The following is a 13,039-nucleotide window of genomic DNA, read 5'->3' as shown; positions in this document are numbered from 1 at the left end:
TCCACTCATTTACATCACCTTTCCATCTAGCAAATGGACCATTAAGGTGAGTCAATATCGAAAATCAATTTAAAAAAACAAAACGAGTAAAGAAGGAGGGTCCACTTGCAGAGGCAGGGAAGAGTGAAGGGTGTCTGTCGGTGAATGACGATCATGCCCTCGCGGAGGGAGGGGAATTACATTAGAGAATCGAAAAATAGAAAACAGTAGCTAATGAAATAATAGAGACTTGTTGCTTTGCTCGTTGTGGAAAAGAATATGTAGAGTAATGAATTGCGCAAACAAGTGGATCTGAATTCACATTCACAACAACAAAACGTTGCTTTCCCCTCTCTGCTATTAGGAGAGACAGACAGCTCACTCCTTCGCCAATCGGAGCATGGCGGAGCTCCGGCACTCTTCCTCCCTCGGCAGCCGAGCCTCCAATTCTCCGATGAAGCGCGACGCCGTCGCCGTCGGTGGCGATTCCTCCCCTCTCATTCCCGACAACCACCTCGCCCACGACGACGACGAGCACGATCGACACTCGTCCAAGGACCGCGACCGGCAACTCTGCTCCTTCTTCACGGACGACCCTAGGGTTTCGCCTCACAACTCCAGGATCTCTATCTTTTTCACATTACTTCTTCTTCTCGTTGGTTTAGTTTCCCTATTCAGAATCTTTCATAATCTCGTGAGTCCTTTCTTTCTCTCTCTCTCTCTGCCTGCATTTTCATATTCACTACTAAATCACTAATGCATTGCATCCTTCTTCGCCTTTCGGTGTGTGGAAAACGAAATTCCTTATGTGCAATGTGTAGTGTTATTTTGTTTATCTGAAATGGAATTAAATTGCCTATTGTTTTGATTTTGATTTGGTAATGTTCAGCTATTATAACTTCAGTAATGAGTAGCTGTGCAAGTAATGCATGGAATTTTTTTTTATCTGATACAGAAAGAAACAATCAGCTGATGCAATTGTATTTCTTACTATTATTTTAGCAAGTTCTTATGATTGAATTGTGTTCATTTTTTTTTTTTTTTGTAGAATGCGCCTTACTTGTGTAAAAAAGATGGGATTGTTCTTCACTGCCCGCATGTAAGTTCTCTAAAGGACTACTGTTTTGGAGTTTCGTTTCGTTTCTCCTTCCATATTGTTCGATGCCAATGGTGTGTGTTCTTTTCCCATTCACATGGGCTCTTTGGCATTATTTTTAGGTTAAAGAATCGCCTTCACTTTGGGAAAATCCTTTCTCTTCCACAACATCTTGGAAGCCCTGTGCTGAGCGCCAGGCTGGTGTTTTACCAGGTTTCCTTTTATTTTTCTGTTCCTTAATTTATATTTACATATTTAAGATCTCATTAGCATAGCAAGCCATGTCAAAACAGGGTATTAACAAATAAAGTAATAAGAATATCTTCACCCAGAAGTTGTGACAACTTAACATATTTTGCATTTGCCAGTAGCATCGACTAAGCAATTATAAGTGGTATCTCAACAAGTCCGTGACTGCAATTCTATTCTTGTTAATGGAGCGAGTGGACCCTTTAACTTTTTTATCACCTTCATCTTCATTAATAAAAATACTGTGCAAAATCCTTAAGTTTGAAGATTTTTAGTTGTAACAAGGGCGTTCTGTAAAAGTGATCTACAATTATTTTTTTCATTTCTTAGTACTACTGTTATTATTGACAGTACTTTTATACCTCCATGTAGAACTTCCTCCTGAAAATGAAACAAATGGCTATATATTCATCCATGCTGAAGGTGGTCTAAATCAGCAGAGAATTGCGGTATGAGATATGTTCCTTCATTTTTGTTACTCTCTAGCCTAGACTGTTTTTCTTTTCTGAAATTCACCTTGAATTTGACATTCTCTTGCATAGCCATCGTTCTCTTGTAGACTGCTGCACTTTAATTGGAAAATTTCCTTCCACTTGTAAAATATGTGAACATGATGTTCTTCGAACTGTCTGATGTAATTAAAAAGTAAAAGAATAGACTGGTTTAACTGTTAAAGTGCTGTCTCAATACTGTATTATTTCCAATTTGGTGCACTAGCAAATAGCAATGCCGCTAGAATTACTGTTTAAAATTGGTTTTGATGCAAATTCAATGTTGCATTTGATCCATGGTGCTGATTTTACTGTCTTGTACATTGAAATGGGCGTTATATGACTGGCTGTGGAAAGTTTCAAAGAATTATCTATCAATGATTCACTTCTGCTCATCTTTCAAAATGCAGATATGCAATGCAGTGGCTGTGGCAAAAATATTGAATGCCACCCTTATTTTGCCTGTTTTGAAGCAGGACCAGATTTGGAAAGACCAAACGTGAGATCTCTTGTCCATTCTTTTCATGTTGTTTAGATAAGTTTAATTAGGTTAAATTGCTAATTCGGTCCCTACAGTTGATACCTTTTTTCTTCTTTTAGTCCTTACATGAAAAAACTCTACATTTTGGTATTGGTCCTCGTGAAAAATCATTTACGTATTGGTCCCTACTGTTTATCCCTTTATCATGATTTTAGTGGGATGCTGAGTTGTCGAATGGTGTTCTTACTTGGCAATTACATTTGACAGAAAGAAAAAGACATGGTCAATAAGTCAGCTTCTTCTTCAAACTAAATCCCTGATCCATTAAAAATCTAATCAAGAGTAAAGTTGGTGTGTTCTTGTAAAGAGAACAACCTTCCACACTTCAAGTTCTAGCAACAAAATATTTTGTATGAACTTAATAACCTATCATTCCAAATTGTAGAACTACACTGTGTCACAAATCAAACCAACCCGGGCTTCCTACTTTTGGTTTTATGGCTCAAGGATGCAAACTATTGTGGTGTGGCTCTGTATTGGACTCGAAAGGAGTGTAGAAGCACTGAGACAGTGTGTTCGGTCGGTAATGTAATGTCAATGAAGATTAGCTGCCAGCCTGCCACAGTGGCTATGTGTTCGTGATTGGGTAGTTTGGAAACTGACAGTTTGGGGGCGTTGCTACTAATGGGGCAGTTTGCAGGTGATTTAGGGGTTATTTGATTTGTTGGTCTCATTTGGATGATTGTCTGAGATGTTGTGGCTTTGCTACTAGGGCAGAGATGAAGGTTATTTTTTTTTAGAATTGCTAAGAGGACAAAATTGCTATTTTCTGGGTTATGGGTCTTGGATAGTTGTTTTTGTTGTTTGTAGGAGTTGTGGAGAAAAGTATCATAGAGATGTTTCAGGAGTTTGGTTAAGCAGTGAATTGCAGAAGTTTTCTGGGTGAAGTTTGGGATGGTGTTGGTTTAATTGAAGATGTTTTTTAGGTTGTAGAATGGATTACTATTGATCATGATTTGGAGATCTTTGGCTGCTGATTTTTTTGCTATTTTTGTTGGTTATGGATTGGGGTGATATTTGATGGGTGTGGCGGATGCAGAAAATGACACACTTGGTGTTGAAGAGAAGTTTTTTTATGAATTAATTTGATTGATGATGTCGTTTCTTGGTTGTCAACATTAATTACCAAATAGGGACACTGTTAGACAACTTAGACTAACACCGCGATAACTGGGACAAATGACATAGACCAATGCGAGAATTATATTTTGTACTAGAACCAAAACATATATATATATTTTTCATGTAGGGACTAAAACGAAAAGGGTGTCAACTATAGGGACCAAATTATTAATTAAACTGTTTAAATTTTAATTATCACCACTGTTTTGCTAAGCATATGTATCATGTATGACATCAGATCACCAATATCATTTTTCTTTAACCAGTAAAGCCAAATAGTTTTTAAATTTTTATTCACTTGGCCAATTCTTTTATCACTCTGCTAGCTGTACTTCCTCTTCTATTAGTTTTCTTGCCTTGTGTGGTGGATTTCAATGCTGGCCCTCCTTTCTGACCATGGTGATGCATTTCATGATTGCAGGAAATTTGAAGACATTTTTGATGTGGATCACTTCATTGACTACCTGAAGTATGATGTTCGTATTGTCCGTGATATCCCAACATGGTTTACCGATAAATCAGAGTTATTTACTAGCATAAGGTTTGATAGATTTCTGTTTTTTTTTTATTAATTTGTTGAAAACTTAAATCCCAAGTCGGTATAAGAGATGGATAAACATATTCCATTTCCCTTAAAATTGAGATATGGAATATGTCCTCAAGCAGTATCTTTTTTGTTTTCTGTTTTATCAGTGTACTGATTGACATGTTTGATTGAATAGCATAATAATTTTGAATTTAAAGTTAGAGATTCCCGTGCTTTTTTATTTGAGTCTTTTGAACACTTACATCCCAAGTTATAGCTGATAAGAGAAGGATAAATATGTCAAGAGCAAGCTACCTTTTTGTCGGTTTTCTGTTTCATCAATAGACATACTAACTTTTGGTTTTGGTGGAAGTGCTGGGTCTTGTGATCGAATGCGATGATAATTATTAATTTAAATTACTTGTTATTTAAACATGCCCGCAACTGGTGATGACTATCTAACTTACACATTTCTCTTAGCTTTAGGATATTGTTACCAATGATGTCATACCAACCAAGATGTTTCTGATAGTTGGTGTTTGTTATCAATGCCTTTTGTGATTGGGTACACTTGGCTTGACTAACAAAGCAAAAATATATTCTCTTTCAGACGGACTGTAAAAAACATTCCCAAATATGCACCGGCACAATTTTACATCGATAATGTTTTGCCCCGAGTCAAGGAGAAGAAGATTATGGCTCTGAAACCCTTTGTTGACAGGCTGGGGTAGGCCAACGATAATATATATGCTAGAGGCCACTTTTTTATATGTAATTGTTCTTGTTATGATGTCTTGGTTCTTGTTTCAGATATGACAATGTTCCTCCTGAAATCAACAAGTTGAGATGTAGAGTTAATTATCATGCGCTGAAATTTCTTCCTGATATAGAGCAGATGGCTAATTCACTAGCATCAAGAATGAGAAACCGAACTGGCAGTTCAAACCCTTACATGTATGTGACATTTGTGATCACGATCTTGCTGTAACTGAGTTTGGGTGAATTTTTCCAGTGTCAGTGATTTAAGAATTTTACTGTAAACAGGGCTCTGCATCTTAGATTTGAGAAAGGAATGGTGGGACTATCATTCTGTGATTTTGTGGGGACAAGAGACGAGAAAGCCAAAATGGCGGAGTATAGAAAAAAGGAGTGGCCTCGACGGTACAAGGTGGCCATACTATTTTTTATTTGAATTAAGTATGAGCTGTAAGAGCCTACTATTGGAGTATTTTGGTCATATTTGTCTTTGTTGAAAATGCAGAATGGTTCCCATCTGTGGCAATTAGCTCTGCAGAAGCGAAAGGAAGGACGATGTCCTCTAGAGCCTGGAGAAGTGGCTGTTATTCTTCGGGCCATGGGCTATCCAAAGGAAACTCAAATTTACGTAGCTTCTGGACAGGTGTATGGTGGACAGAACCGGATGGCTCCACTAAGGAATATGTTCCCTAATCTGGTAAGGCCTCTTCACTACTGCATGGATTGTAGAAAATGAACATGGTGCTTCCTTGAAGTCCTTCAGATTTTGAACCTTTGTCTTCTGTTTGTTTTTGATGAAAATCACATTCATTATTATGTGGTGAATGAAGTGATGTCATGACATGGGGTTCTAATGTCAGTTGAGGCTATCAAGCATTCAAGCCATGATGCAATGATCTCTTGCTCTATATAAATTTACTTATCCATTATAATTAAGTAAATATATTAAGTTTATTCCTTGATAACATCACAATTCATGTATGAATGCTTTTGATTCTTTTGCAATGTGATTAATATTTTCCCCATTTGACAACAGGTTACCAAGGAAGAGTTGACAACTAAAGAGGAGTTAGATGGTTTCAGAAAGCATGTCACTAGCCTGGCAGCTCTTGACTTCTTGGTGTGCTTGAAGTCAGATGTATTTGTGATGACCCATGGAGGGAACTTTGCTAAGCTGATCATTGGAGCACGAAGATACATGGGTCACCGTTTAAAATCAATTAAGCCTGACAAAGGGCTGATGTCCAAGTCTTTTGGGGATCCATATATGGGTTGGGCTCCTTTTGTAGAAGATGTTGTTGTTACTCACCAGACACGGACAGGATTGCCAGAAGAGACTTTCCCTAACTATGACCTCTGGGAGAACCCTCTGACACCGTGCATGTGTAGAGCCTGATTACAGCAATTTTATCGATAACAATGGGACTTTACTCAAGATGCATTTGGGAGAAATATGCCATCTAAGTTATGAATTCTATCTATCTACAGGGTAAACGGTGGAATCTGGGCTTCTGTCAATACAAGCTTTGAGGTAGGAGGGGCAGTAAATAGAATTTTGAAGCAGTGATATTGGCTTGAAGGGAATGAGATTGGACTGTTGGTTATCATTTTAATGAACAGATTTCCTATTCTGAGTATTCTCTTTGCCAAGACACCAGCTGGATTTTGTCTTTTCATCTAACATGTAGCAATTCCCCACCCTCTTTTCTTCTTCCAGGAAAAAAATGATCAATTTTTTGTACTAAGAAAAATGTGCAAATCATTAATGAGTTTCATGTTGCTAGGTTTCTTTTGTGATTATTTATAGGAGGATTTGGCTCCTTAAAAGTGCAGAGTGTAATTGAAGATGCTTTCGAAATTGTGATAAAACAGATGCACATGTAAAATAAATTATAAAATTATTAATAATTTTAACTTTCGATTTTCCAAATCATTGATTACTATTTTACACAATCTTTTAATAGAGAAGCTAAAAAATAGCAGAGTATGTACAATCACGAAAAAAAAAGGATCATTCAGTCCATTGTGAAGATAAACGGTGCAGTTTTAATTCAGGGCTTCACATAGATTGGAAACTGGAAAACCAGAGAGGGTTAGAAAGAGAAATATATGATGGTCAACAAGGATGGAAATGGTGAAAAGATAACATTAGATCAAACTGAAAGGTGGCTGTGTTTTGGGGAGGGGGCACCAAAATTGCAACCTCCGATCCTTAAACTATTGAGAAAGCCTTAAACCTCTGTATGTTAAATGTCGGGCGAGGAATCTGGGTACGCGCCTGTCCCTTCATTTCTCTTGATAGTTGATGCCAACGAAAATTTCATGTTCTACAACGAGGCTGTCCTTCAAACTAGTGGCAAATCGAAAATAAAAGTAGTGGATTCAATTATATAAATATAGATAAAATAAAATATAAAAATATAAAATTTTATTTACAAATTTAATAAATTTTAAAAAATGAGAGGATGCAAGTGCACATTCTCACATGACCCTAAGTCTGCCACTGCTTCAAATAAGACCGCACGTGCCAAACCAACCTCATTCGACTTTCGCATAGTAGTAGTACACTAGTACAACAATTCATTGTTCTAATGCTCCCTACCGCAGAGAGACAAAACAAAAGTTCAAGTGAAAGTGATTGCCGAATTGGAACTGCGTGTGCAAGCAAAACCATCTTTAACTAGGTAACAACATTAAAAATTTAGTTAACCGAGTTAATGCAAAATTAAATATGCATAGGTTTGACAACACAACACGTCTCTCCTCTTTTATCTTCTTTTTTCCCTTCAGTTTAACAGTATATAATATTCTTAAAATTTAAACATTAATAAAGGAATATTTAATATACTCTATTAATTATTTAAAATCATTAAATATTTTTATTTTCAATATATTAGTAATAACCTTTTCTTATAAACATTTTCTAGTTTTTTAATGAGGATGCCAAAGACACTAATGACAGTCTCCCAAGTCCCAATTAATGAACTAAAAATAATGGAGATTCTTTTTTAATGAGTATACAATAACCTTGTGACCAAACGAAACAGAGGCACCAGAAAAAGCAATCATGAAGTGTTTCTCCTTATCCTCAATTTCTCTTTTCATTCTCCTCTTTCTCTGTTCCGAGAGGTATATTAACATGGCCATATGGTCTCTTCTTATTCTTTTCCCGTCGCTATCATTTAGTATAGATTACGTGTTTCGCTTGCTTGTTTCATCACTGATTGAAACCTCTCCACATTGGATAATAAGTTTGATCAGTAATTGCGTAGCTTATCTCATCGTTTCTTGTTAATTTCACTATTGAATTCAAAACGCATCAAGTTTTGGGCTGCTTCTTATAGCTGGTTGATCTTGTGGGTTGCTTTAAAAGTTCAAACATAGTATTTGATCTCTGCAACACAAAAACTGCACCGAATGCGGTTTATGGCTATCATATATCTATGAGAAATTCTAAAATCAGCATCTAAATTTCACTTTGGCCTTGGGCACTTTTCTTGCATGAAGTCAACTCGAGGAATCTCGTACAAATATTTTTCGAATTATTATAGACAAGCTTCAATCTTGTAATTTTGAACTGTGTGTGGAATAATTTTGAATCTTATAAGCATCTTCAATCTTGTCCTGACTAATTGCAAAATTAGTAATGATGACTAGATTAAATTGAATCATAATTTGCACAATCATGTCCTAGTGCAACCTCTGGATGGCTTAATCTTTATGACCTTGTTCTGTCATTATTTGTGGGATGTTAAACAAAAGAGTAGACTATAGAGATGACTCCAATATAATATTTCAGTGTGTCCTCTCAAAATGTATCCGAGAGTGAGCAGCAGCAAGCTAGCATTCCTCCAAGAGGTTGGAACTCCTATGATTCCTTTTGCTGGACAATTTCTGAAGAAGAATTCTTACAGAGTGCTGAAATAGTTTCTCAACGTCTCCATGATCATGGATACGAGGTATAGTTTCTGAGGAACCATAGCTAATGGATGAGTTTGAAGTTAGTAGTACTTTCATTAGATATAGACATGATAACCTTCCTTCAAACCCTTGTAGTATGTTGTAGTGGATTACCTCTGGTATAGAAGGAAAGTAGAGGGCGCTTATCATGATTCTCTCGGATTTGATGTGATTGATGAATGGGGGAGGATGGTTCCTGACCCAGGAAGGTGGCCTTCTTCTGAAAATGGGAAAGGATTCACTGAAGTAGCTAATCAAGTACATAGCATGGGTTTAAAATTTGGGATTCATGTCATGAGAGGGATAAGCACACAAGCTGTCAATGCAAACACCCCTATCCTTGATACAACAATGGTATTGCTTTTTATTTATGCTATAATTTGATTATATTTTTTTAAGGAATAAAATATGCTCTAATGGATGCCCCATGTAATGCATTTTATCTTGTAACATTACAAGCAAGAGTTGAGGATGTTGCTATACCTTAATCCAAAGTTTCTTGTTGATCTCCTCCTCTTTCAATGCCTTAGGGAGGTGCTTATCAAGAATCTGGTCGAGTGTGGTATGCAAAAGACATAGCAATCCCGGAAAGGGCTTGTGCATGGATGTCTCATGGTTTCATGAGTGTAAATACAAAGTTGGGAGCTGGGAAAGCCTTTTTGAGATCCCTTTATGAGCAGTATGCTGCATGGGGTGTTGATTTTGGTAACTGGACGACTATTTTACATTCTGTCTTTGACAGCAATCATGATGATTTTTAACATTTTATTGCATCAGCTCCACTAAGTTTGAATAAGGGAAGCATTTGTACTTATTTCTGGTATAATATTTGTATTTTCTGCTCAAGATTATTGTTTATAATTTAATAGGTGGAGTTGATGTTTAGTGGTCTCGTAAACTTCAATTAATGTTTTCGTATCATATCGCCATAGATTGCCTATTTATTCATCTTTTAATTTAGGGGTTATGATGAAGTAAAAAAGCAATAGAAAGTACTCAGTGGAGCCATTATTTTAACAGCTTTTCTACATTCCATGCAGTGAAACATGACTGCATATTCGGGGATGACTTTGATTTAAATGAAATAAGCTATGTGTCTGAGGTATTCTGCAGTTGTCCTTTTCCTCCCTCCCTTTTACTCTCATATGAAAACCAAGATTGGCAATATTTAAATCCATTGGAAACTACCAATGACATGTCATTGTAGGTTCTCAAGGAGTTTGATCGCCCCATTGTATATTCTTTGTCTCCTGGAACCAGTGCGACACCAGCAATGGCCAAGGATGTCAGTGGACTGGTCAATATGTATCGTATAACAGGAGATGACTGGGATACATGGGGGGATGTCAAAGCTCATTTTGATATAACAAGGTGGTTACATTGTTATATTTTAGTTCAAAATATTTGTATCTGTCTTCACAGTACCTTGCAATGGTGTTGCTTCTTAATCCCTGATCTGTTATTCCATCATTATATCATAAAAATTTAATTTATTTGATTCAATCAGGGATTTTTCGAATGCTAATATGATAGGAGCAAAAGGTTTAATGGGGAACTCCTGGCCTGATCTGGACATGCTACCATTTGGATGGCTAACTGATCCTGGTAATGAGGCAGGGTTGCTAATTTTTTCTTTCCTATGAATATCACAACCCTTATACTTATAATCAGTTAGTTATCAGCAATGTACTTATTGAACAACTTACTTCACTTTTCATTTTTCAATTTATCATTCCTCTATCTTCTGCCATTTTGTTATTTTATATAAATATTTTTTATTTTTTTATGTGAAACCAGAATGCTGATCCACTGAAACTGTTTGATTAGAAAACTCAAGACGTTTTGCAATCTCATACCATAGAAAATTGCTACAAGCTGTTTGATTTTAGACTCATGGGACAATGGATCCTGATACTGCATTTTCACCTTTTTTTTAAGGTTCAAATGAAGGTCCACATAGGTATAGTTACCTCAATCTAGAAGAGAAGAAGACACAGGTATTCATAAAAGAACAACTAAGTTGTTTTCCAATATATTCATGTGTTAATTTTAACTTGTGTACAACTGTAAATGCATTATCAATAGACTGAGTGAATGTGTTCTTATCCCACAGATGACTCTGTGGTCGATGGCAAAGTCTCCCCTTATGTATGGAGGGGATGTTCGGAAGATTGATCCTAGCACATATGATGTTATAACAAATCCTACCCTTTTGGAGATTAATTCTTTTAGCTCAAATAACATGGAGGCATGTGAGCCATCTAACTTTTTTGGGGTGGAGGGAATAATATGTTCGTCAAATTGATGTCATATTACTTTTGCTGCATTGGCAGTTTCCTTATATCACAAGCGTGAATAGTGAAGATCAGGATCTTGGTAGGCCAATGAGAAGAAGCAGCATGGAAATAAAAACATCCTACACTCATTCATTGGGCCTCACAAGCTGCACTGAGTCAAAGGCCAGCGGTTGGGCTAGTGAAAGTCTTAACCAATACCTTGAAAGAATATGCTGGAAAAGGAGTTTAGGAAACAAGCATCTTGCCCCCTTCTGTGTGCACAAGAGGGAACTTTACTTCCCATTGTAATCTTGCTTTATCTTTCTCTGTTTTATTTTCCTAACTTTGATTTGAGTATTAATGTTGTTAACAACAGAAATTGTTACTTCGATACTGATACAGTGATGAAGCGAGTATGTATCAAGAGTATCATCAAAGGAAACATCATTTAGTTGCAACTAACAGAATAAAATTTTGCTTGGATGCTTCTCCAAAACGCAAGCTTACTTCTAAAGAGTTCAAGAGAGGGACATTTTCTCCCTGCAGTTGGGATTCGAATCAGGTATGGTGTAGTCTCTCTTCTTCAGGCTCTGCAAAAGTGCATGTAGCCGGTCTGTAGTTTTTGCAGTTTTTCATGGGTGTATACAATTCAAAGATAATCTTGCTTGTGCACGCCACTCCTTTTATTCCAATCTTAATATCATATGCCTTGGCCAAATTTTTTTATATGAAGTAACCTTTAGATATGCATTTTTTTTTATATATATGTTTTGTGTATTCTGTTAGAAGTTGATCTTTGGAGTCTTTAACAGATGTGGGAGTTGAACCCTAATGGGACCCTGGTGAATAGTTATTCTGGCTTGTGTGCAACAGTAGAATCTAGTGAAGGTGAAATTCTGTATATATGTACCTCTTTCTAGAATGATTGTCATTCATACAATTTGTTGAGTTTTTCTTGTTTTTCCTCTAATTTAGTATTCATGATGCAAATTGTTCGTTTATGCAGATACTATTAATTCTGGTGGCTTGCACTCTTGGATTGCTACAGGAAGAAAAGGTATGATGCTAACAAAACTACAGATAAATGAATAAACCATCAATTTGGTCCCCGAAATATTACTCTCTTTCTAAATAGTCCTTATACTAATGAAATTATATAAGTAGTTCTTAAAGTATCGGATATCCATCAATTAAATTGGTTTAATTTGTCAAGCTCATCGGATTAATCATCCAATGAGCACTCCTGAAAAATGAACATGTTATCTGGAAAGTTGTCTAGCAAATTTAGCCAAACTACATTTGTGTATATATATTTGCCAGACATTGAGGGTGAGCGACCATGTCACAATAAAGAATTCTTTGAAGTTATTCTCTTCTAACTCCTAGAGTTGTATCTCTGTGTAGGAGAAGTCTACGTTGCTTTCTTCAATCTAAGTGAACAGAAGAGGGTAATATCTGCAAAAACATCAGACCTGGCTAAGGTTCTTCCTGGCAGAGACTTCAGTTCTTGTCAGGGCAGTGAAGTGTGGAGTGGAGATGCTATAGAAATAACTCAGGGAACGTTATCAACGGCAGTGGAAGTGCATGGAAGTGCACTAATTGTTCTCAATTGCAACGAGTCCCCCCTCCTTTCCCCAAAAATAGAAAGAAAGAAAGAAAATAAGTAAAGCAAAATGGCATTTCATTGGCTGACTTAGTGTATGCTTGAAAATCAGGTGGAAAATGACTTTGGAGGCGAAAGTACTTTAAAAAAAGATCAGAATTCTTGTTTTGACTTTTATCCATTGGATCTGTATTGAAACATATGTCGTAATAATTTCAACTTACCAAACATACACTTAATGTTTTCTATTCTACACCACTTCCTATGTTTGAGGTGAGTAACTTAAAATAAGAGTAAGTGAGTTGCCTAATAGGCATGCACTTAGTTGTCACTGGTAGGTGGAAGTACCAAATAGCTTTACACTATACTCAATTAACCGTAAATTTGACGGGAGTTGCTATCACAAAAAGGACCTACAAATCACTAGCAGGTTATCTACT

At 36.5% G+C, this 13,039-nt stretch overlaps 2 protein-coding genes across 2 annotated transcripts; both read left to right on the top strand.

Moving 5' to 3' along the window:
* The first annotated feature begins 213 nt into the window (after positions 1-213).
* Positions 214-6,547, top strand: LOC100777425 (protein PECTIC ARABINOGALACTAN SYNTHESIS-RELATED). Its single transcript, XM_003538548.5, has 11 exons — positions 214-673; positions 1,028-1,078; positions 1,198-1,288; positions 1,697-1,773; positions 2,226-2,314; positions 3,900-4,019; positions 4,615-4,731; positions 4,815-4,958; positions 5,049-5,172; positions 5,266-5,457; positions 5,797-6,547. Exons 1-11 carry the CDS (start codon positions 380-382, stop codon positions 6,154-6,156), a joined length of 1,659 nt encoding a protein of 552 aa, XP_003538596.1. The 5' UTR covers positions 214-379; the 3' UTR covers positions 6,157-6,547.
* A 1,185-nt stretch (positions 6,548-7,732) lies between these two features.
* LOC100777954 (uncharacterized) lies at positions 7,733-12,829 on the top strand. The gene is made up of 14 exons (XM_003538549.4): positions 7,733-7,889; positions 8,560-8,719; positions 8,817-9,074; positions 9,251-9,425; positions 9,761-9,822; positions 9,928-10,091; positions 10,228-10,325; positions 10,659-10,717; positions 10,834-10,968; positions 11,054-11,301; positions 11,399-11,558; positions 11,809-11,884; positions 12,003-12,053; positions 12,401-12,829. The coding sequence occupies exons 1-14, from the start codon at positions 7,828-7,830 to the stop codon at positions 12,661-12,663; spliced, it is 1,971 nt and encodes a 656-aa protein (XP_003538597.1). The 5' UTR covers positions 7,733-7,827; the 3' UTR covers positions 12,664-12,829.
* Positions 12,830-13,039: the final 210 nt, after the last annotated feature.

This window comes from Glycine max, chromosome 11 (genome assembly GCF_000004515.6).
Source record: "Glycine max cultivar Williams 82 chromosome 11, Glycine_max_v4.0, whole genome shotgun sequence".
Taxonomy (NCBI): Eukaryota; Viridiplantae; Streptophyta; class Magnoliopsida; order Fabales; family Fabaceae; genus Glycine; species Glycine max.
Note: the sequence above shows the minus strand (reverse complement) of the source record. Positions and strands in the feature narration are given on the sequence as shown.